At 39.0% G+C, this 25972-nt stretch overlaps 2 protein-coding genes across 4 annotated transcripts; both read right to left on the bottom strand.

Annotated features, from left to right (window-relative positions):
* Positions 1-783: 783 nt before the first annotated feature.
* LOC113645267 (C2 calcium-dependent domain-containing protein 4C) lies at positions 784-5170 on the bottom strand. 2 transcript variants are annotated; one of them, XM_027150785.2, is made up of 2 exons: positions 4990-5170; positions 784-3584 (listed from the first exon to the last, which is right to left on the bottom strand). In XM_027150785.2, exon 2 carries the CDS (start codon positions 3547-3549, stop codon positions 2281-2283), a length of 1269 nt encoding a protein of 422 aa, XP_027006586.1. In that variant the 5' UTR covers positions 3550-3584; positions 4990-5170; the 3' UTR covers positions 784-2280. The 2 variants fall into 2 exon arrangements, with proteins under 2 accessions (XP_027006586.1, XP_047662010.1); XM_047806054.1 differs by having other exon boundaries at positions 5016-5161.
* Positions 5171-15682: 10512 nt separating this feature from the next.
* On the bottom strand, positions 15683-25794 carry rab31 (RAB31, member RAS oncogene family). 2 transcript variants are annotated; one of them, XM_047806375.1, is made up of 8 exons: positions 25546-25794; positions 24015-24094; positions 22315-22396; positions 20430-20501; positions 19620-19726; positions 19011-19120; positions 18458-18559; positions 15683-17833 (listed from the first exon to the last, which is right to left on the bottom strand). In XM_047806375.1, exons 1-7 carry the CDS (start codon positions 25579-25581, stop codon positions 18462-18464), a joined length of 585 nt encoding a protein of 194 aa, XP_047662331.1. In that variant the 5' UTR covers positions 25582-25794; the 3' UTR covers positions 15683-17833; positions 18458-18461. The 2 variants fall into 2 exon arrangements, with proteins under 2 accessions (XP_047662331.1, XP_027006524.1); XM_027150723.2 differs by having other exon boundaries at positions 15683-18559; positions 25546-25792.
* Positions 25795-25972: the final 178 nt, after the last annotated feature.

The raw sequence follows: 25972 nt of genomic DNA on the forward strand, positions 1-25972 counted from the left end.
TGCTGGAAATCTCGGCTGGGTGGAATAAACAATAAAAGTCCACGATGACGAAACACATCCACTCAACACCAACAATATCCATCTTCAGCATCAGAAAATATAGCAACACCCACACTATAGAGCTCAGAGGAACAATATTACGGTCTATTTTGACTTTGTATATAAAGCTAGTGTTGATAACTACACACAGTAATAAGGGAGGAAGAAGGTTGCACACAGAGGTCTACATCTGGAAAGACAGAAGAACAGGCATCAAGTTCAGTGGATAGGCACTTCATATTTTATATTCGGCTTCCAAACACAAGCGCCAGACAGTTGAATCTCATCTACAGGAGCATGGATAGTAAAATTAATAGCAATTGAATGCCCTTGCTGGGTCCTTTCACTTCCACCAAAGAGTGTAGGGCCTTCTTTCACCCATTTTAATTTGTGAGATTTCAAGCAGTCAGAAGTCATTGCCCCCTTGTGTAATTGTACTTCTTCTATTCGTATTGAGAATCACAGTTCCTGCCGTTGAAGTAAAGCTAATAGGGAATCTAATACCTGCAATTTTACTGTTGTAAATGAAGGCTCAAAATAGAGCTAGAAATCATTCCAGATACGTAAGAAACGTTTGGGCAGAAAACCCAGGAAATAGATTTTAAATGGTCTGGTCCCTGCAGATTCTATAGAGTGTAATTATTGAGCTTTATGTAAAATACAGGCTGACAATGGATGACTGACTGACTGACTGACTGACTGACTGACTGTCTCTCTCTCTCTCTCTCTCTCTCTCTCTCTCTCTCTCTCTCTCTCTCTCTCTCTCTCTCTGTCTCTCTCTCTCTGTCTCTCTCTCTCTCTCTCTCTCTCTCTCTCTCTCTCTCTCTCTCTCTCTCTCTCTCTCTCAATACCAACACCTCTAGCACCAAAAACATGTCTCCCACAGTTCAAACCATCAGGAGTTCTAACAGGCAAGTTTAAATTAGGTTGTTTGATAGATATTCCATTTTAAATATTCAAAGAATAAACAAAACAAAAAAAGAGAAGTGCTATTCTCTACCGGACAACCATTGCGCAGCAGCTTTAGCCTTCATTCACGCTATACTGCAGAGACTCCTAAATGCTAATTAGATTAAAGAGCTCACAGGGCTCTGTAAATGAAAAATAAGAAGGCTTACACTGACCCGTGGCCATTTTCAGCCCATTACACTGATGCTATTAAGATGATTTATAATAAGGATTTAGAATTAGCTACACTAAAAAAGTATAAATCCCAAATCCATAAAACAGTATAATAAATATTGGCATTACTTTATATATTTGTTAACGATCGTCTGATCCGTTTTAGTCAAGGAGTTCAACAAGTGGTAAGAAAAAAAGCTTATGCATTTATCTGGGCAAGTTTGTCTCAGGTGTGCACATGAAATTTAACAAACATGCCAAGACATTTGTGCAAATACTGTACTCAAGTATACTGTAGGTCTGTCCTACACATGTACAACAAGGATAGGCAGTTATTTACAGCAGCAATCAATTAATGTCATACAGTAAGTCAGATGAACAGGTGTTCCTTTTGTGATGTGCAGCTTGTCTGGTTCGTAAGGCTGGAGGGTGAATTTGTCCCATAAAACTCCTCAGTGAAAATAAACAGAAATCTACCTGCTAAAGAACCAAACAAGCTACATGCAAGAACAATTCAACACGAAGCTCACTCACATGCTCCAGTGATAAAGTGATAAAGAAAAGCCTTACAGGAAAAGTCTGGCACTACAGTGATAGCAAAATACAAAGTTCTTTATCACGCACATAAGTTGTACAATTTCAGACCAGATATCAAACATGCATTTGCATTTGCCATTGTGGCACTTCAAAGCCTCTTTGTACATGTGCACAGTGCAGAGTAGCTGCATCGCCAGCTGTACAGATGTTCGCTGGCTTCAGACATGAGTTGCCATAGTGAGCCTGACACACACACACACACACACACACACACACACACACACACACACACACACACACACACACACACACACACACAAAACCACACACGCACTTCTAAAAGGACACTTACAGAGAGCTTTATGTACAGTTCAAATACTGACACACCCCAAACATACACTCACTACATGTGCACAAACAGAACCCTTGTCAATAACACGCTCTCAGTCTTCAAACAGGAAAGGTCACCTCTTACAGCAAGATAAAGGAAAAAGAAACATTATAGTGGACACTTTGTTTTGCTCTGGATTTCAGTCCAGGCTGAGTGTACTTCCTGTTCACTGGAGTCTGTTGCTGTTCCCACTAAAAGCCAGGCAGCAGATCTTTAAGGGGCACCTCCCTCTCCCCAAGCAATGTGTCCCTTTTCAGGCTGGTGCCTTTGTTGACCACTTTCATCTTTATTGCCAGGTTCTTGACCTGTGCAGCAGGCAAGGAGTCGAAGAAGAAGTCCTCATTGAAGACGGGATTGCGGCTGTTTTTGATGATGTTGCTTCTCTGCTTCTGCAGTTTGCCTGGGTTCAGGTAGAGAGCTACACAGCAATTGATGCTCTTTACGTCGACCTGCTTCTCGTAAAGGTCTTCAGCGGCGAGCACACGCACCCGGAGCCGCGCGGCTTCCGTGTCGTAGTCTGTGCACATACGCAGTGTACCACCTTTGTGTAGTTTGACCGTGTGCTGGGTGAGCCGTTCGATGTTGGCGCCTGCTTTGCGGCTTCCAAACGCAGGCGACGGTGGACATCTGAAGCGCCGCTGGATGTTGGGACTGGACTCCACTGAGCTGCAATCGTCTGTTGAGAGAGAGCTGTGGCGGGCGAACGATCGTTTAGCACGCGACACTTTAGCCTGGGTCTCATGGGTGAACATTTTGAGAAGCGAGGCCGACCTTGAGAGCAAGGGCGAACTGAACGGTGATGACTCTGCTGAAGAGCATGTGTCACTCTCACCACCACTGAAGTAGCGATATGGGTTGGAATGCGAGGTATTGCAGTCACCTGGGTTGAGGTGGTTGCTGTTGCCTTGTGTCTTGCGCTGAGAATTGGGGGACGTAAGCGGACTAGTGGGGTCACTGTGGAATAGTGATTCCTTGCGACGGGTGTGAGGGCTTTCCATCAATGTGGTGAAACCATAGGAGGTCTGCGCTTTGGGTACATAGGGCAAGGACATGGCTGTTTGGGACTGAGGGTCAGCATTGGTGGTGAGGTCACCATCACCCACTGCTAAGTCATCGGCACTCTCGATCTGGATAATGTGGCGGTTGGCAGCCCTGAGCAAGTTCTTGGTGTCCCCAGTGAGCTTGCAGATGAGGCGTGGGCTGCGTGAGCCACCCTGAGGCGTCTTGCTGCAGATGGTCTGCTCGGATGTGGAGGAGTGCAGCCCATTCTTGGGCTTCATCTCTGGAGTATCTGCCTCAGGGGGGCAGCACACCAACTTGGGTGGGATAAAAAAGTCAGGGATCTTATCAGGCGTGAGCACATTGCTGTGGGTCGGCCCTTTGGACTGGTTGTCTCCTGAGTCCCGATGACGGAGAACATTGCCTTCCACGGAGCCACGGATCTTCTCCAGGAGCCACATACTCTTTTGAGAAGGAGTGGTAGAAGGAAACAATCCTGCATGTGCACACAGGGGGAAATATCACTAAAATTCACTCACCAATTATCATCATTACAACATCTTTCAATGACAATATTGACACAATACATTTATCTTTAACTATTTCAAACACACTGTACAGCTACAGCAATTCCACTTGACACCTACTCTGTTGTACTTTACTTTGGCAGTGTCATTTCATGTTGCTATATACTAACACAAACTGGCTCCAGTACTCCCACACTCCTGCAATCTATTTTGAAGACTGAAACCTGCTGGAAATTAAACCATTTTGCTATGCATTGTAAAAACCCCCAATGATGCAATGCACTGACATATGTAGGATCTACTTGTTGCAGTGCATGTGAACTTCTCCTACAATATCAGTTACCTAACATGTTTTATACAATCAACATTTTTAGCTTTATTCATTTTGTTTTTAACTCAGAAGTCATTTTTACATTTTATGTTATTTTTATTATTTACACAACAATAACCAACAATAATTAATTACTTTGTGATTGATAGCCAAGTTCAGTATGTTAAATTCTGGTTCAAAGTTTCTGATGTTATAAATGATATTATGATATGAGTACAATCTAAAGATGTCTATCTATCTATCTATCTATCTATCTATCTATCTATCTATCTATCTATCTATCTATCTATCTATCTATCTATCTATCTATCTATCTATCTATCTATCTATCCACAGGTTTAATCAAAAACTTTTAGGGTTTGAATGCTTAAAAATGTAAAAATTCCAAAGGACTCCAAACCTTTTGCCTTGCAGATTATTTATTATTTTTGCCTGTCTGTCTGTGTTTGTCTCTCTCTCTCTCTCTCTCTCTCTCTCTCTCTCTCTCTCTCTCTCTCTCTCTCTCTCTCTCTCTCCGTCTCTCGCTATATAGCTCTGTCGATTTGCCTCTGGTGGTATTTTGATATGATCTAGTAATCTTTCACAATAAACAGATCCAAGTACACACCACTCGAACCCTAAAGAAAAGTGCCTTAAGGAGCCTTCCTGTAAATCTAAACTCTATCATTTTCTTTCTAAACCCCCAAACATACAGTAGAAGAATCTTCATGATCAGAGTATACATTAGATTTGTCCTCTCTCCCTCTTTTAAGCTCTAAAGCAATGAAACTTTCAACATTTATATGCACAGATGATCAGAAATTGTGCAATAACAAGGTACAGTTTAACTGTCTGATTTAGACAAAATACGGACAATATTTGTTAAAATCTTTGAGCTATTCAAATGTTCCATGCTCTAAAAAATCATGTGTGTAGAATACACTTTTTCTGTTATGCAGCTATAGATGCAACCTTTTTTTAACCATTATTTTGCTCAGCATATTTTATAGCCTAGTATTTGCATGCGTAATGTTGCATCTCAGAGCATCTGTCAGATAACCTACCTGTTGAGCAGCTTAGAGGAACTTACTGCGAATAACTGCTGCTTCTCGTATCAGGTACAGTATGACAAATCACAGGTGTCTGTGAGTCCTTTTGTCCATGCGAAGTGCGCGTTTTTTCCCCCTGTACCTTATACGGGTGAGTTTATCCGGCGCACGGACTAAATGCCGCACCGCTTTCCAGCTCCGCGCTTTTATCTCTGCACAGACTACAGCGTGCGCTCAGGGCAGCCAATCAGAGCGGCGCGTGGGTGCACGCGAGCTCTTCGGAATTGCGCGGAATTCACCTTATCAGGTACTTAATCAAAGCAGGGCATAAGATGGAATATCCCTGCAAGCTCCATGCAAGTCAAACACCAAAGTCGGAGATGTAACAAAACCCCCACCAACAAGTACTGAGTTTTAAAAAGGAAAAGGGTTGCACTTTTTCACAGCACGGTTATGATTTTTAGTGACAGATTATTATATATGCTATAATTTGCAGATTAAGCTATTTTATAATCTGAAGTTTAACTTTCAAAACTTTTTGCGCTGCAAACAAATCTTATTGCGCTGTACTGTACTTACAATTGCACAACCGGATACTTTTGTTATGGTCTAGACACACACACACACACACACACACACACACACACACACACACACACACACACACACACACACACACACACACACACACCAGTGTTGTAATGTAACGGAGTACAAATACTTCGTTACTGTACTTAAGTAAACATTTCACGTATCTGTAACCTACTTTACTTCGCTATTTAAATTTATGTCAACTCTCACTTTTACTCCACTACATTTCCTAGATAAAATGTATACTTTTACTCCGTTATATTTCCACTAAGCATCTTCGTTACTCGTTACTACAAAAGAAAATCATAAGACATGTGTGCGACTGCAATAAGGGAGGTTTGGCGAATCACTGCTCCTAGATTGTCACTGCACGTCCACACGCTTTACGGAGAAGCAGACACGCGCAGCGTGCACGCGCAGTCAGAGCTGGAGGCATTTATCTACAGTATAACGGCGGCAACAAAAAGCAACCAAAAGCAGTGAAATGTCACTATTCTTATTACCAGAGTAGTAATAGCACAAACAAAATATTAATGCAAAAGCAATACTAAATAAAAATAACATTTATTGATTTGGTCTTTGTGAATATTAGTTTATTAATGACTGCATTCATTGGACACACTGTTTGTAGAGAATGCACACAGACATGAATTGATTAGATTCAAGACTGGCATCATTACATCATGCATAAAATTTTGGTGTCCACTTTTGCCATTTTAAATAATACCATAACTTTTGGCTTACTATGTAGTCATATAATATATAATATAAAACTCTTCTTGTTTTAAATTCTCACTGAGGGCTAAAACCCTTACAGATGAAATCCTAGAACCGCCCCTGCTCTTATGCCTACAGAAAATCACTGAAACACACACACATACACACACACGAGTACACACATGCACACACATACACATGCACACACACACACACTTACACAAACACACAAACACACACACACACACACACACACACACACACACACACACACACACACACACACACACACACACACACACTCATACACAAACACAAACACACACACACTCATACAAATACACACACACTTATACACACAGACACACACAAGTACACACATGCACACACATACACACACACACACACACACTCTTACACATACACACAAACACACAAACACACACACACACACACACACACACACACACACACACACACACACACACACTCATACACAAACACAAACACACACGCACACACACACACACACACACACACACACACACACACACACACACACACACACACACACACACACACACACACAATCTTTAGTAACTCTAATAAGTATGTTTTACCAAGAAGCCTTTACAACAGTTTTAATGTACATAGTTGTCCATAATTACAGAGTAAAGCACTATAGCTGCAAGGACAATTAAAATTTTTCCTTCTCATTTTTCTAAAAGAATAGTTGTTCTGCAGTATTTGTACCCTAAATACAAATATAAATGCACCTAATTTTATTTGTTCATACAGTGTTTGGGTATTTCTTCATTATGACCCAAATTGTTCAGCTTGTATGTGACAATCCGGATGAATTAGAATGCATTTAAAAATTGCTGGATCATTGACTAGATTTTACATTACTGGAATGAATTTATATGTTAGCCATCAATTGCTTGGTTTTATAAGCCAATTATTCTGAAATGCTAACAAAAAACTTTTAATGTAAGCACTGTAAACTCATCCACCACTTTCTTAAGAGCCTGTTAATTCAGGCAACTTTCCAGTCAGACTATCATGCGGGTTCCTGTCTCGGCAGTTAAAAACAGGACTCTTCAGTAGGCAATTCAAATCTGGACAGCATGACATTTCTCTAAGCAGAGAGTCTTGAGGACTTGGCTTTTTATTCAATCATGAAGATTTTCACTACTTATAAGATGATTTTACAGTTTTTCCTCAGTGTGTGACTCCTCACACCTGTGGCATCAAGAAACTAACACGACCTCCAAGTGTCCAGAGAAGTGAATTAGAGTAAAATCTTCTCTAGTAAATATGTCACATTCAAGTTGTAGAAGATGGTTATGGTCCAGTTTGATTCGAATCCTTGTCCTCAAATGAGTGTCCCAGGTCCTTAGTTGTACACAGCTCAGTCCTGGCCTGTGTATTCTCAAGCCCTTTCACAGCCTTAGCACTGTCTTAGTTCGCTAGCTATGACCAAATAAACAAGGTTATTTAAAGTCAGGTGCTGCTAGCTAACACTGGATATCAAAACTTGAGTAACATTTTTTGGCAACATCCTTAGCTAATTACAAAATCATTGATTGAGTCAGAAAAAGTATGTCTATAGCAGTATATCTACAGTATATCTATTTTTTGAATGGCTGATAAGTGTCAGGCTCGACTAACAACTCCCGGGGAGACACGCTTGATTCCTGCCCGGTTCCATAGAGACAGCGGTGCGGACAGATACATTTTGGGCGCTGCGGCATATTAAATATATGATAAATAGTCAAAAGGTTTTTCTGCATGAGAAATACGATGTGTGGCGGGAGAGCATGAGAAAAGACCGAAATGCGTGACTGTCACTCTCAATGCGTGACACTTGACAGCCCTGCTATAGTATATCTATTAAAACGGTCATCTAGTACATGGTGTTGACCTAATTATGAGACTAGGTTATAAAAATAACACTTCAGGATTTTCCAAGTCTCCATAATTAATTGAAAAGCACACATTTTAGCAAAATGTAACTAAAACTCTACAACTTCTACAGCTTCCCAATTGCAGTATGTTCTGATTTTCTTAAGGCATTCTTAAAGGCTATATAAAATGTATATATGTATAGTATGTAAAATTGTGGAAGACATTTTACTACATAGTGTTACTTCACCCATTGTATGTTGACTTTTGGGACACCCTGTACAAATACTCCTAAGATTTGGTTAAATTGCCTAGAACATTCCAATGGATTCTTTTGAATCGCATCCGTGTAAAAGACCTGTTTGAGATTTGTCGGAGTCTAGTTGGACTTGCAATACTTTTTTCCTAAAAGGGTCTCTTTGTGTGCAACCTATGAAGCCACACCCCTGACCCTGTTATTCACACAGACCAAGTCTTCACGTGTGTGCTATTGCGTCATAATTATTGGATGTGAAATTGGTTCGACCTGGCCCAATCTGTTTCCCTGGAAACTTGGCGAGAGCTATGGTAACCCACTCCTTCCGCTTGTAAAAGAGGCAAAAGCTCCTTAAAGTAATGTAAGTGAAGCGAGGACACATTAAAATTAATGGATGGACAATCGCATGGTTTTCATGTTCAGCATGAAAAAAAAAACAGCTGACTGAAAGACATGGAGGTGAAAGCTTGCAGCACTTATCTCACATCGCCAGGGGAAAATCAGCCTCAATAAATGACTTGACCAGGGCAATAAGGGAACAGTTATGGAAAATCCCAGCAGTGCAGAGAAAGTTTATTGCAGCGTATCACCATAGAAGTAGAAAAATAGATCTTTTTCCGGTTTAAGAATATATATATATATATATATATATATATATATATATATATATATATATATATATATATATATATATATACATATTGCATGGAAATATATATATATATTACATGTTTACAATAGATATATATATGTGTCTGTGTGTGTGGTTGTGTATCTGATGAGAATTAACCCTGGCAGAAGAGAGTGCTCTCATCTGTTGCTATGGCCTTAACATTATAATGCGATTAACTAATTGCCTAGAGAGGACTGTGGCATTACTGCAGTGGAGGTGCTGTGATGAGCATATCTATTCTAATTTCCCCTGGCTACCTCTCAACCCCCTAATACTGGTAAACGTGGCAGAATGCTGCTGCCACCCACATGCACTCTCCAAGCCAACATATACTTTTATTACAATCAGTCCGGCTCACTATTTATTATCTTTGTTCCAAGTATTTCTATTACGTTGATAAATGGCAGGTGAGAGAATTGCAGCTTTGTCAATTTTGACCAATGGTAAAAGCTGAGATTGATGTAAGCTGAATGTATCCAGCCTGTGACAATGGCTGATTGCCCAGTATCCAGTCTAATGATTATAAGCCTAATGCATTCGATGCCCTTTTTGGTCTGCACAACCGACACTTGTAGAAGTAAAAAAAAAATCAGCCTTTATATGGTGTGTTCTACACTGTCATGGTTAGTTTTTTGTACTCACTATCTGGTTTAGGGAACCGTGTCCCAGGAACCCTGTATGTAAGACAGGAACACTTGACATGGTGCAGGAAACCAAACAATGTGGGAACAATGAACTCTAAAAACACTGACCTGGAAGAATGAGTGTGAGCCAGGACTGTTGTCATGGGAACAGGGAACACTGGAAACACTATCCTGTGAACAAGGAACACTGTAACACTGGGGACACACATATCACATGTGTGTGTGTGTGTGTGTGCCAGTCCAATGCAGAACATGGAACCACCCAAAATAATGCATACAAGCCTGTAATGACTGTTGCCTTAAATGAAACATGGAGCTATGTTTTACTGGACATATATATGCTTTTTTAATGTTCATCTCAGGTGAAAGAACCCTTTAAAAATGTTTATAAAATGCAATAAAATAGCAATGCATTGATGATCAGTCTTGGCCCATAATAACAACAGAACATAGTATATCTTACAGCTCCTGACAGCTTTAAGCATTGAGTCATAATTTTGTTTGCGTGCTCCCTGTGTGCATCAGAGTGAAAACTGTAAACTGTATCATCAAGTGCAATGTAGTAGTATCCATAATTTAATGGTCAATACACATCATATATATTTAGCAGAACTCACTATTAAAAATAAAGTAATTTTTTTGTTGGCAAAAAAATTAAATGGCAAACACTGGGCCAAAAGACACTTTATCTACAAGACTCTCTCGGCCTCATAAAAAGAAGGCAGTGTATGAAATGACACTGGTAAGAAGACTCGGGGGCAAATATCATGATTTAAAGGATTGAAAAAATTTGCTTAGTGGTTGTGATTCGTCTAGAGTCGATTTCCAGACGTTCACACTGCATGTGTTGATTCTGTCGAAGATTCATATCGCCTCACAGCATTCAGAATCCCGACACGAGTAATTTATAATACAAGTGGCCAGAAAATGTACGAATGATGCTGTAATGAGAGCTATTAAAATAAAATGTAGATGATGTTACACAAGGTTGTTTTTTGCTAACGTACCTACAGTATAGTTATGGCTAAACTACGATAAATTAGCTAGCTAGCCACAACGTACGTGGCGTGTTGTTAGCTACATCATACCATATTATCCTGTCTCTGTTTGAGTACATGTTTTTAATTATTATTTTTTTAACTCTACCTCTGTGACCAGCGACTTTACAAAATATTCTGGAAAACAGCGCTACTCTTCATCTTAAAGGTTAGCTGTGCTTTCTCTCAGTCACACAGCAGTATCAAGCTTTTGTCACGTAACAGTTGGGCGATACCAATTTGTGCAATAGAGGGAGGATTTTAGTTTTTTTAATGTATTATGACAAACTCAGCAATAATGTTAATAACAAAAAATTAGCTATACATGTGTTTCAGATGATCATCCTCCAACTTGGAAACTATTTCCCAGAACAGAAATAATATATTCATTCCTTCATTCATTTTCTGTCGCTTATCCAAACTTCTCGGGTCACGGGGAGCCTGTGCATATCTCAGGAGGCATCAGGCATCAAGGCAGGATACACCCTGGACGGAGTGCCAACCCATCACAGGGCAAACACACACTCTCATTCACTCACACACTCCAGACAATTTTCCAGAGATGCCATTCAACCTACCATGCATGTCTTTGGACCGGGGGAGGAAACCGGTGTACCTGGAGGAAACCCCCGGGGAGAACATGCAAACTCCACACACACAAGGCGGAGGCTGGAATTGAACCACCAACCCTGGAGGTGTGAGGCGAACATTCTAACCACTAAGCCACCGTGCCTCCAGAAATAATATATAAAATAAAATATTTGTTTTTATTTCCTTCTGCCATATATATTGTATGAGCTATGGGGCTTATGTTTCTACATTTTCATGAAATTCTTGCCTAGTCTGTTCACAGCCTTTTTTAGACTTTGCACTTATGAATGACATTTCCCGTAATGAAAAGCTGCGATCTGCTCAACAGGTAAAGGCAAGCACAGGTTTGATTGGCAGGATGTAATGAGTGGTAGTGGTCTCTAGAGCAGTTTGTAGTGATTAGAAGATGGCTCCTGTGTCTGGGGTTGTCAGAAGACGACAGCATTCGTGGTTACAGCCTACGCATGTTCTGTCAGTTCAAACAGATTCGGTTGCAGGTGTTACATGCAGGTGTGGAAGTGTTGGTGTAGGGCAGGGGACCGCGTCACTCCATCACGTTAAATAACCACAAGCTTCATGCGATTTACTCACTCATTATAACTTACAATGAGCATACCATCTTAATAATCAAATTTTATGTTAAGTCTTTAATACACAAACCACGACTAAAAATAACAGCGGACCAATTTAAAATCCTCACCTTCACTGAAATTGGTAAATATTAATATTCCATTAGCAAACGTCCTCCATGTTACTAGCTTGTTTATAAACTGCATTTTTATCACGACTCGCATTTAGTATCTTGGTCCCAGTGTTTTCATAAATTGTGTAATTAATTCAATTAACGGTCAAAGCTGCCAAGGCGTACTGATAAAAAAATAAAATAAATATTTTATTTATATTTATTTTATAATAAAATAAAATAAAAAAAAAACCAAAACGTCTCTCTTAATTAGCCAGGTACTGTAATTAGCAAGCTAGCAGGTAGTATACTGTGTAATCTCATTTGCTCAAGTACTTGCAGTAATTGGTTACATACATGCGAAATGAATGTATAAGAAATATAAGAAAAAAATATTGTCAGTGTCAAGGAATAGTTAGATATTGCAACTTCAACAATAGGAACTTAATATAGCCATGCAGGGTTCATCTGAAGTACACAAGAACAGCTCAGGGCCATTGTGAATACCAATTTATTATTCTATACTGGCTTGTTTTTCTCTCTATGATATATTTACCTCTCAGACAAGCCACATGAATGGAGAGCCTACTTGTAAGCGAATGAAAAAAGGAGCTGTGACTTAGAGAAATACCTCCATTTGGTCATGTACAAAACCAGTGTGAGTAACACAATGACTGTGTGTAGAAATAGCCAGAAATGACTGCTGCCTGGTGTTTCCTAACTAGACTACAGTTATTCGTCATTCATGTGTCAGGATTTGCACAGTACAGCTCTCAAGCTTCGACAGTCCTCTGCTGTGATGTGCCAGTTCTGTCCAAGTAAAAAGAGGCGGTGCTGTCTTGTCTGAATGAAGAAATAAATGGTTACATTTGCTTTACAAAACAAAAAAATGATATCATGAGCAATATGGTCAAACTGAGGACAGAGTTGCTGCATTTCAGGTCCAGTAAATAGTTTCCTGTTTGATCTTGAGCTCAGATCTCTCTCATGTGCCTAGTATGGCATGGTCTCCTCCTGTCCATGTCGGTTTCCAGCGGGTTTTCCAGTTTCCTCCACTGCCTATGCTAAAATGCCTCTAGTATTAATCTGATTGAAGACAAAACAATTACAGCATTTTTTATTTACGTTGAAATGATCTAATAATGATTCTGATTAGAAATGTGTATTTGCAAAATGGCACATTGCAAAAACTAACAATGTCTCTTATTAACCTAACAAAGTGGCTTTAAGTAATACAAAGCAAATGGTGCAGTCGAATCTCAGCAATATATTGTACCTGGTGCTGTGTTTATATTTCATAAGGAATGCTCTGAAAGGAATAGAAGGGAGGAGGGGTTTGGGGTATGTGGTATTTTCGCTGATCTTTCACGTCAGAGAGTAAACAGAAGGAACTAATAACTGCAGTGAATGAACGTCCTCCACTTCCACTTGAGCTCAACAGAGAAGCTGACATGACCCTTTTATTCACAGCTAGAATCAGTTTCTTGCATAAAAGCCTTCCATTAAAGACAGCTTGTACAGCCTTCACTATTAAAAACAAAGTAAATGGATTGCAGTTGATATGAAATGTTATGTCGCGATACAAAATAGAATCTGGATGTTAAATAGGATGCTTGTTAAAGCCTTTCCTTTTCTGTTAGGTTTAGATGAATGAGCTAGACGAAAGTTAAATAATGAACAAGACAGGTAAAGTTTGTCACTTTATATTGTTGAAACCAAGGTTCTGTTTGGTCTTGTGATAATATTTCAGTTTCTCTTTTGTGTTAAAGCACCATTGAGCATTTTACCTCACTGGAGCAGCATAAGGCAAACCCCAGCTCCCAACACCAGGCCCGTAAACTCTACTGTAGTCTAAACTTCAAGAACATTGACTAGAGCATTGATGACGAGTGTCTGAACATGATATGTTGCACAATTTGGGACTATCATAAGTGCAAAGGTCACAAGCAAACTGTCACTTGCTTTTTTTTTTTCTTTTTCTGCAGGACAGCAATGCATGACTTACGCTAAATTCAGATTTGCGTCGAACATGAAAATGCTACTTATTGCACAGCGTCATTAGAAAGCAGGGAGAATGAGCCCTACGTACTGTGTCTCCATCAGGCATCAGGCAGCTTCGGAAACCGTGTGGTTGAAGTGAAGGAACCTGATTCGTGCACCATCTTCATGTGAATGTTCCCATGGTGACGTGCTACACGTTTTCCTGACATTTGGTAATAGGTTCCTTTTTCCCCCTTTCCATTTGTCCAGTTCTATGATACTTGCATTAAGTAGTCCAGACGAGTGACAAGTCGCGGAGAGGAAAGTGAAGAAACGGCATAATAATCCCCCTCATGGACCTGTCACACACATATTCACAAACAAACGTACTTAAAATTAACCTGAAGAACCTCCGGTATTACAGTGACAAGCCTGAGACAAGAAAAAAGCCAGGAGGTCAGAGAGAGTGTTAACTCACACAGATGAGTAATCTACAACCAACAAAACACTTATTACTACAGGGACAGTAACTCCCACTACACACAGGCTTTCTCTAATGTTCTTCAATGACTCTGTCAGGATGATACTCAGAGCTCCTTGAGGCTCAGATAAATTCCTTCACGCACTTGATTAGGTCCTGGACTGGATTCAGAAAGGTTTAGGAGACCAGATAGAACATTTAAGAACAGATTTTAGTCCTCAGCATCACAGATGTGAAACCTAAGGAAAAAATCTATGACGTCTAAACCAAGCTGTGACTCACCGTCCACCAGACGCTGTATGAGAGAAACAGCTGTCAGAAATGGAGTTAGGATTTTCAACATTTCCTCAGCGACACAAGCAAACCAATTTAATCAAAACAGCCATTTACTTTCAAATGATTTTCATCAGAGCATGAGTACAATACAATTACCTCCCATTATTCCCTATACGCTGTGCATGGATTTCTTTGAAGGATAGGAAAAGACACCAATAAACGCACAATCATTTATGCTTCTACTCAGGAATTATTTAAGCAATAAGAATTAAAAAAATAAATAAATAAATTCTAAAACATCTACAAAAGGTAACACTTCTTTTTGGGGGAAAAAAAACCCTAATAATTGATGGAAAGTTCCACAAAATGGATATTAAAGACTGAACAGGTGTCTAGATACATTCTTATACAGTAGCAGACTTTTAAAGATCCAATTAATTAATGCTGTACTTTATTATTTTAAATTAGAAAATTATTTGTTGACACTTTAGGTCTTGTTTTTCTCTTTCGTGTACAAATCAAGAGAATTTTGAACTTTTTCCACTGATGAAATTTTTGGTAATATAATGTTGATGTTTTTTCCATTTACTTTACCTGCACCAGTGCCAACATCAGTGCAACTGTCATTCATTCAAGATCCACATGTTGATGTGCTGATCTATCATTTATGAACATGCTTGTTAAAGGGCTTCATGTGACAAAAACACCTCAGGTTCGTTAAACAGGAGTCTAGTCTGAACAAACGTACCTCCAATTCAAACAAGACAAGGATGCAGCTCTGGACCGACCGTTACCACATCTCCTGGAAGGTGAAGAACACATCTCACAGTTTTCCTTATAATTTTCTCTATAAAATTAAATGCAACACCGCAAGGTAAAGGTACTGTGCATATTTATTAACAAACAGCTTATTACAAAATGTAATAATTACTCTGATCAGCATTCAGATGTAAATAATTTATGTACATAATAAGGACATTGTTGCTTATCACTAGTATAGGCAGTATTGATAATTAATGCATAGGCATACGTAAAACAAAGACTTTTTTTCTGTTGTAGCAGATAAGAGATTGAGAAGACTGATTTTTGATGTAAAAAGGTTTTACTCTGGGTTTGTTCTGTATAAATAACACCATCCAACACTGTAACAGATCTAGTTTTCACCTCCTTCGTGAACCTGCTGTTTCAACTGAAACTGACTTCAGTTTGCACCGAGACTCTGATATCACTGTGATTCCTCTGAATCTTTACAAGCTGAAAATATAAGAAGAGGCTGTAAAAAGAGGTACGTTTGTTAGGACAAAGCCACAACACAACTGAGGCACCGCAGGCATTATCCAGGGGGAACATCCATGGACACAGAAAGAGAGAGAGAGTGAGAGAGAGACCCAGCATGAAGTATTTTGTTGTGCGACGTTAACTCACACTGCCCCCTGGTGGCTGTTGACCCATCTTTAACTAGACAAAGTGCTTTTGGCTCCAAATACCACATTTAGAGCCACGTGCAAATGTTTACACCCACATAGGACATAATAAACATGAGCCATTTTTTTTATATAATCAACTTCCTAAGTGCATGATGAGTGTTTTTAGGATGTTTTAACTCAATTATCAAAATGCATCAGTGTTATTTGTATTTATACCACCTAGGAAATTTTGGACCTTGGCAAATCTTTGACATATTTCATTATTTTGAAACTTTTTCTGAAGAATGTTTGCTAGTGTTGTTTTCATTACAAGATACAGAGCATAGCACTGGAACACCGGATGCGGATGTAAAGTTCCTAATCATTTAAGTGAACGACTAGCTCTTAATCAATTCCATGTACAGGTTTTATTCACTTAAATGAAGAACTTGTCGGCGAATCTTTTCGGTGAATGGAATCTAAAGATTTGAGTCACTTGGATGAATGAATATTACCAGTGTTACATGGATAACAAACACATTCACACTTAGTGACAAATTAGCATATCTTATCTGTCTACTCTCATGTGTCTACTCTCAAGCTGAAGGAAACCAGAGAAGCCGGACATGGGGGAAGAACATATGAAACTCAGAAACCAGAGCCCGAGGACTGAACGGAGACCCGGCAGCTATGAGGTGGCATCTGCTTGAATTTTAGATGATTTTAATATATACTTTTCCCCAATGCAAAAAAACGATGAGGGTGCAAACATTTGCACTTGACTGTAACATTACATATATTATTAGAATATTACATAATTTTAGATGATTGATCAACCTATGAATGGACAGTGATTAGTTTACAGTCTCACTTTCGCCAGTACTTGATGTCCGACTGTTAAATCCAACATATTAGACGTTCAACTTTTTACAGCTACATTTGTAAATACTTCAGACACTTGGACATTCCCATTCAACAGACCAGTGCGAATTACTACAAGTGTCAGCATCTTCATCTCACACATTTAAGACACTTCATGGATTAGTAATAATTCCAAAAAGTATTTTACACAATTGAGGATTCTGTACAAATAATTGGCAACATTTATACAAAAAAAGAAAAGAAAAGAAAACAAAAAACATAAATTGGTGTCAGATTGCACGACAGGTTTTCAGCTATTTAACGCACACTTGAAGAACACATGCACTTCTTACAATTTTTACATATCCTACATGTATTTTAGGACATTTAGGCTACATGTTCAAGCTCAAGATGGCTTTAAAAGAGCCATATAATGATTAATACAGTGAGGAGAGATTATAAAACACCATCATTCTACTTGGAATGTCTCCTGTTAAAATTACATTAACGCACAGACTGAAATCAGAGAGGAATCTTAAAATTGTAAATCTCAAATTTATCGTGCAGGAATTTTAAAAAACTAAAAAGATGTAAGTACTCCTAACAGTCTATTATATCTTTGAGCGTCTATGTCTGAGCAGTGGTTACTTTCCATCCGGTTCATATTTAATTCAATAATTTGGTTTCTATTTAAATTTGACCTCTTATCCTGCTTTCATTGGGGCAGTGTTTAGTCCGTTTCAGTTCTGGTGTTTTCTCCTGCGGTGTGAAAAAAGATTTGACCCGATTAACAAAAATGCTAGATGCAACAAACAAACAATTGAGTTATTAATATATAATTATCAAATTATTTATTAAGCCTCGGCTATGCGTTCTTTGTGCGAGTTCTTTCCGATGCGTTTTGCTCGGATGAGGAATCTGCCTTTAAATCGACAAGGCATGCTGTGATTATATGTTATGTATTGTGGATATTATGGCTGTCAGTTGAGGGAGTTGGTAAAAGACCTGATTATAGAAGGTACATGTAAACATATTTAACAAAAAAATATCAAACTGATACTGGATCAGTATTAAACAAAGACGGTTAGTACTTTAAAACAGCACGGTCAGGCTTTAAGGTTTGCCTTGTTCGGCTCGTCACCTTATGAAGTTAATCTTACAGAGTTAGCCAGCTAACCCTGTTCCATTGCTTCACAGTGAACATGTTGAATTCTTTTGTCCTTTTGTAAACTCGTTAAACTGCTGTTTGCTTAAAACTGCTGAAGCTAAACTCTTTTTGAACTTCAGCACTAAAGTCAGGCAAGCTTTAGGTTACAGGTTAGGGTGGTTATAAAGCTAAATTAATATCCAGCTATGAGGAAGAGAGCGAGCCAAATTTCTCACTCCTCTAACAGCAGCGTCTAGATGACGGAAGCGGCTGGCGTGTGATTTTGAACGACTCGTTGCTGTCCACGTCTGTGTTCTCCAGAGGGGGGATCTGCCGACCTGTAGTGCAGACATTGGGATACAGATTAACGCATTGCAACATCTCCTTTTAGAATATTGGCATGAGGAGGAGATTGGCAAAATTCCTCCTCATGCCAATATTCTAAAAGGAGATGAGGAAGCTTTTAAAAAAAAAATGCATTAAATATAGTTCTAAATAAAAACGACATGTTTGTGGGATGAGGAATGATGGGAAAACTTTGACATAAAATTCAGTATTCATGTTCGTCTTAGAAACAAATTTCGACCGTAAAGACATTATAAAATATATAAACTCTACAGTGTAAAAACCTTTTTCTACTGGTAGTCTATACATGAAACAACAATGAACTAATGACCAGAGATATTAGAACCATAAATATTTACAGTGGCAATATCAGCTCAATATTTCTGACTACTAAGCTTAGGCAATGACTCCAGGTTTATTAGGATGGATTCAAACAACACGTACTTATACTTTGAAAGAGTTCCTCAACATTGACAGCATTTCTTGCGCTGGTTTCAATGAATATGGCTGCGATTGACTCTGCAAATTCCTTGGCGTCTTTTGTGGCGACTTCCCTAAAAAAAAAAAAGAAGCAAAATAACTGGGTCAAAAAGAAGAGAGACATAGAGCCAGTCTGTGTGCAGGCACTTAAATGAATAAATATTCATTCATTCATTTAAAAAAAAAAAGGTTAAAATCCAAATATAATCATGCAATATATTCAAATAAAAAGTATTGAGAAATATTACTGATCTGATAATGTATATTACATTAACTAGGATATTTACAGCTGAAGGTTGGATAGCTAGCCAACAAAATTGTTCATATGGGTTGTTTCTGCATTGCTAGATTTTAATATTCACCTAGGACTGGTTAGTACCCATATGGTTTGAACCACACAAACCCCCTTGAAGATTTTTTTTTTACTATTCCATCAGTGGGTCTAAGGATTGACTGATACCTCATAGTGCAAACATCAAGGCCAAACTACTCAAAACCTTTTTTTTCATATCTAAACTCATTCTGAACTGCAGACAAAGAGCCAAAACAACTCAGACCACTAGAGATGCTCACCGTATGTCACCCAGGTCATTCTTATTTCCTGCAATTGCCACCACAATATCCTCTGGACCATGCTCCTTTAGCTCCTTCACCCACTTTTTCAAGGTCTGGAAGGAGTCCTGCAGAGAGAAGAGACTCTACAGTTCTCCAAAGCGACAATAATGTAGGTGCAAATCCATCTTGTGCCTGTGTGGATTGTATTCTGTATGCAACATTCAATGCACTCCAGACAGATATATTTGCAGCAATTCATTCATTCATTCGTTCATTTTCTACCGCTTATCCAAACTTCTCGGATCACGGGGAGCCTGTGCCTATCTCAGGCGTCATCGGGCATCAAGGCAGGATACACCCTGGACGGAGTGCCAACCCATCGCAGGGCACACACACACTCATTCACTCACGCAATCACACACTACGGACAATTTTCCAGAGATGCCAATCAACCTACCATGTATGTCTTTGGACCAGGATAGGAAACCGGAGTACCCGGAGGAAACCCCCGAGGCACGGGGAGAACATGCAAACTCCACACACACAAGGCGGAGGCGGGAATCGAACCCACAACTCTGGAGGCGTGAGGCGAACGTGCTATCCACTAAGCCACCGTGCCTCTTTGCAGCAATTCTAGCAAATAAATCTACTACGACATATAAACACCAAGGACATGTGAATCCCATAACACACCTCTCCTCTACAGTGAGGAGAGCTGCATTAGTAATTAGGATTGTGGTGCAGTTCATTGCTAATTGCTCTTTGTATAGCTAAAGAAAGCACAAGTTATGTATGTGCGCAAGTGTAAAACTGTGCAGACGAGCTTACCAGCTTGGTGATATCATACACAATGACAGCAGCAGCAGACCCTCTGTAGTACATCGGGGCCAGAGAGTGAAACTGTGACAAAGCAACACAGATCCATTACATTTTTTAAAATGTGGTTACAGAAGTAGCCTTAACCTTTTAGTGTGTTCATAAAATTCAAAAGGTAATGAAACCCAATATACATTTTTTTAGTCTGTCTGAAAACACGGTTGTTCTATATCTAATTAAAGATGAGGACATCAGACAGTCATCCAGTCCAGAAGTTGAGAAAACAGGAAATACATCCCAAAGAGGAAGTGCGCGTTTGATGATGTCATGCACTTGCAACATCAGAGCAGACAACGTACCTGCTCAGCATTTTCCAAACACCCCCACACTTCCATCTGAATCAGTGAGTAAGTCAGAGACAGAGACTGACCTCTGGTCTCAAGCATGCAGAGCTAAGAGCATGTAGTCACAGTGTGTGGGGGTAAAATCACCATACTGTTCTTGTAAAGATGCTGCTGATGTCTGCTTCTGGATGAACGAGAATAGTCATGCAATTGCAGCAATAAAATGGAGTTGTTACATCTGAAAAACTATTACACCCTGAACATTCAGAAAGAGATGTTAGAGGCTTTTGATAGAAGCTATGCAAGCACTACAAGCATCATTTACACACACACACACACACACACATACGCGCACACACACACACACACACATACTGGACACAGTGTCACATCAAGACCACTTTGACGCCACAGGTGTGTGAAAAAAAGCCTTTTTATTTCCTCTTTTATTCATGTGAAGTGTAAATGCACTGCAATCACAAAGGCACACTTGCCATAATCTGTGCACTTTACTTAAAAACATAATCATCTACAAAGTCTCCTACTACTAATCCACCAGTTGCATAGCAATGGGATTAGTCGTTTGTTCACTGTCCCGGTCTCAGGTCACGGTTAACGTTGGCTCAGTAAATGAAAGCTCATGAGCAAAAAGACTCCTTTTTCCGTAAAAAAAAATATTTTTTTTTTGGTATAAACTACTATGGTGGTATCTGGATTTTATATCTTATTATGGAAACCTTTAAAGTAATGTGAATTATAAACCGATGGACACAAAGAGGAAGCAAAGAAGGTTCAAAGCAAAAGGAGAGTGCATTTAGTAAACAGGAGAGTTTGATTTGAGGCTTGATTTTGAGTCTTTAAATATAACAATAAACTCACTTCCACAAAACTGTCAATCTTTGTACAAGTAGGTTGTACAGAAAAATAACTAGGATGGGTCTGGACCATCAAGCATTAATCACAGTTAAATGTAAGGGATGGTAGTGTTTATTTGTTCCACGTGGCCTTAAAATAACGGCTAAAAATATCACAGTAGGTTACCAAAGCGGTGAAGCTGAAATTCAGTATGTATTTCTCAATAAACATGGACAAAGATCAGCTTGGATCAGCAAAAGATCTCTAGCAGAATGGTTAAAAGGAGACAATAACAAAACAATAGTTTATATTAGGATTCATCTTTACACTATTACGTAATACACATTGGAATTTTATTAGTCATCTGCAAGGTCTACGTTCCTGAGATTCAGGGGCTGGATGCGAAAGAATAAAACTTTCTGAAACAAAGCAAAAGACAAAAGACAAAAAAAAAAAGATTTTCTTATCTCCCTACACAGTGCTCTCTAACCCCAGTGTGGGTGTTATTATTCTCAGAAATATACATTTAAATAAGCTGTTATTAAGAATCTGTGGTTATCATGAGAAGACAGAAATAGTCCTCGACGACCTCATCTAGGTCTGAATGTCCCGTTAGACTCAAGATGTTCCAACACATCACACATGCAACACAACGCTGTTTGCTAGGTGTACAGAATGTATAATGATGAGCCGCCTACCCTCTCCTGCCCCGCCGTGTCCCAGATCAGGAACTTGTGAAGCTCGTTGCCGCAGGAGACAGTCTTGGTTAAAAACGATGCGCTGACACATAAACAGAAAACAATGAGCAGTTATGTGGCACAACAGGGTGACACGTATGATAAGCTGGGGATGAGAATTTGTTATTGATATTAGACTGGAATGAGAGGGGAGTAAACGCTTTTATATTCTTACTCCATTTCTTTAAAACACGGTTTGTAATTCGGTGCAGACTCGAAGCGGACAGATATTCGCATTCTTTATATTCATGAATTATAATAGCTGGAACATAACGTGTAAGGGGTCATTTTTTTCTAATCTAGCAACCGTTCTATACCTTCTTTACACTCATTACGAAAACACAGACCATCATGAACCTGTGAAATGTATTTATTATTCAGAGATATGTCTGAAACTCAGACTGACTTAACATGCTGAAGAGAAAAATGTAGGAAATTTTATCAGCATCTATTAGAAGTAGACACAATAGAGATTTCTGTATTTCTTAATCTAGGTTTTATTGTCATATCTGCAATGATTTATTTAACAATGTCCCAAACCAGGAAAATATACCATAAAACCTATTTTATTCATAGTGCACAGTGTTCCAGTTCTGTGCAGGAACTATGGATGAAGGTGTTTTACACCTGTCTGTTCCACCCGTATGTGCTTTTTGAACGTCCCTTTCCAGATGTAATCCTTGTTTGCTGTTAAAATAGCTTTTTCTATTTAGCCACGAGAACATTAGTGAGATCAGACACTGACGTTGGGTGAGGAGGAGGAGGAGGACTGGGGTACTTACTGGGGTAAGAGACCATGGTGCTCGCTTTATGCACAGGGGTGAGATCATAATAATTGATGGGGTGTGACAAAAAAATTACATACAGATGTGATGGTGAGGCTTTTGGCCATATAACGTACATTATGTGTATTAATGTAACTTTATGTAGCCCAAGACTTGATCCTCTCCTGATGCAACATCATGTTTGTACCTTCGGCTATAAGCTACAGTGTTACGCAAAGATATTATTTAAGTTTGGCTAGAGTCCAACACTGCAGGATTGTGCTCAGTGTTGTCACTGTTTCTAGCATCTGTTTCCTACAACAGCCAGACTACATCTTCGGTGCACATGTGCAGTAGGGCAGCAGGTGTTGGGATTTGGAAGAGGGAATGAAAAGCTTTCTCACAGGCTACTGAATGAGACTGCTGCATTCAAAACTCATTTAGTGATTAACTCATACAGGCAGATGCATTTCGTCTGTTATTTCCACACCAATATTAGAGAAAATAATGTACATATGGAAAACTGCTCCGATAATTAAATTAAATAAGGTAAGAAATCCCTACGTGCACATAGCTGATGTGTTAAATTTTCATGTGAGACCTAGTGATATATTTTTGTAGCTTGTTTGGGAGCAGTAAACTTTAAAGTGCTTATCTAAACAACTGTGAGATGTGAAAAGTTCTTTGCTCAGCTTTACTGGGCTGAGTCATGAAAACAACCGGGACTGAGAACATTCCAGCCGCAAAGGAGACAAGATGAGGCTGGTTTTGCCTTATAAATCGAGCTTATGAGCACATTTCAGTGGTTAATCAGGAATCCCGGTCCTTTAAACGACACGTCGGGGTCTACTGCTGGGATTAATATAAGAATTAGTATATTCCAAAGTATGTACTTACCCAATAGTTGGGCTTATGTTGTGATCAAAATGATCCTGGACAAATCTGCAAACAATACTTGATTTCCCCACGCCTGTGTCCTGCGTTTGCAAAAAAAGAAAACGGAAAACAGTTTTCGGAAAAAAAAATCTTTTTTTCCCCCCAAGTCATAGCACACCACAAATATGTAACCCCGTTCCAAAAAGAACACTGACATACTAAGTACTATTTTGGAGATGTAGGTAGTGTGTTACTTGGCACTTTGGTATTAATTTTTTTTTTTTGAAGAAGAAGCTTGTTTGTTCTCTAGCTCAAGTAGGACAGATGATGATGATGATGACGATGATGATGTAACGGCTGGTATTGTATGTTTTTACTGTGGGTGTTCCTGAAAAAGTGATTTTCTGCTAAAAAAAAAAACCTGTGGTGTACTCAGTCTGGCATGACACAGTGCCACAGTTAAAAAGATGAGATGTTTATGTGTGTTAATGTACCGTAGATCTCAACAACCCTACAAAAGCACATAGCTGATGTGTGACATGATGAGAGAGAAGAAAAAAGAAAAGAAAAAAAAAACACACACAACGGTGAACCGTGAATTTTTGCGTACACAAAAATGTTTTAAAGAAGTCATTTCGGTTTTCCGTGATTTTTATTATTTCTACACAAACTTGGCAAGAGCTTTGTTTACTTTTCAACCTTGTCATCATGCTTCTGACCAATGAATGAATGAGATTTATGCATCCCTACACACACACACACACACACACACACACACACACACACACACACACACACACACAATCAAAACAAATGCAAAAAATCCAAAGGCATAAAGCTCAATCTGATCATTCGAAGTGCATTCGAATGTATTTGTATAGCGCTTTTTACAATCGACATGGTCTCAAAGCGGCTTTACAGAACATAAACATAACACAAAAGGTTATTATAAAGAATAAAAATAAAGATTAATATAATACAAAAATTCAAGAGTAATATTTACATATATTTAAATGTTTAAGTGTTTGTTTTTATCCCCGATGAGCAAGTCTGAGGTGACTCAGGTGACTGTGGTGAGGATAAACTCTCTTTAATGGTGAAGGAAGGAACCTTGAGAGGAACCAGACTCAAAGGGGAACCTCATCCTCATATGGGTGACACCGGAGGGTGTGATTATAAATATGCAAATGAGTATGTCTACTTAATGTATATGCTTATTAGGCTATGACGTCGTTCGGCGACTTTTAAGCGTATGTTAATACCTTCATTAGCATATAGCTACTTTCTCCTAAAAACATCTGGCATCATTAAACAGAGGCTAGCTAGCATTTTAGCATCTTAACTACTTCTGTAGGCAAGTTTCCATTAAACGGTAAGGCGTCTGTGGGGGCGGGGGGGGGGTAGTCTGAGACCAAATACCTTTGTATAATCAAACCAAAGCACATTTTCTAGCTAATGACATTTTCCTAGTGCGTTTAAATCCTGTTTAAAACCGTTTATAATCAAGTCGATGATTAGAAACAACTATTAGAGAAAGTTTTTCCACACTTACCCCCAGAAGACACACTTTCAGCTCCCTAATGGCCATTTTAATAATAATAATAATAATAATAATAATAAAAGAAAACCCTACAACATCCGAGTCATTATTTCCCGTCTTTCTCCCACTTCAGTACTTATTTATTTTTATGCTTCGCTTTTTTTAACCGTCTCTCCCGCCGTACTTCCAACGACTTTTCCTTCTATAAAGCACAAACCGTGAACATCTTCTGCCCGCAGCTAACGGAAACTGTCGGGTCACGTGACCCTCCTGTTGCGCATTACGTCAGCCGTATACGAAAAACAAAACAAAACATCCAGCTATGTAAACATTAATGGATTAAAACAAACTCTTAAAGCTTTCTACGTTTTGTTTTCAACAACAACAACAAAAAGAAAGTGCCCTGAATCTTTCAAATGCGTTTTCATTTCATTTTTTA

This window comes from Tachysurus fulvidraco, chromosome 22 (assembly GCF_022655615.1).
Source record: "Tachysurus fulvidraco isolate hzauxx_2018 chromosome 22, HZAU_PFXX_2.0, whole genome shotgun sequence".
In the NCBI taxonomy this organism is placed as follows: Eukaryota; Metazoa; Chordata; class Actinopteri; order Siluriformes; family Bagridae; genus Tachysurus; species Tachysurus fulvidraco.

Coding starts and splice junctions, on each gene's coding strand:
- LOC113645267 (XM_027150785.2), bottom strand. CDS start 3,549: ATGTGGCTCCTGGAGAAGATCCGTGGCTCCGTGGAAGGCAATGTTCTC.
- rab31 (XM_047806375.1), bottom strand. CDS start 25,581: ATGGCCATTAGGGAGCTGAAAGTGTGTCTTCTGGGG. Junction 22,397..24,014: donor AACATAAGCCCAACTATTGG/GTAAGTACATAC, acceptor TTTATGTGTCAG/CGCATCGTTTTTAACCAAGA. Junction 20,502..22,314: donor ACACGGCGGGGCAGGAGAGG/GTAGGCGGCTCA, acceptor GCTTTGTCACAG/TTTCACTCTCTGGCCCCGAT.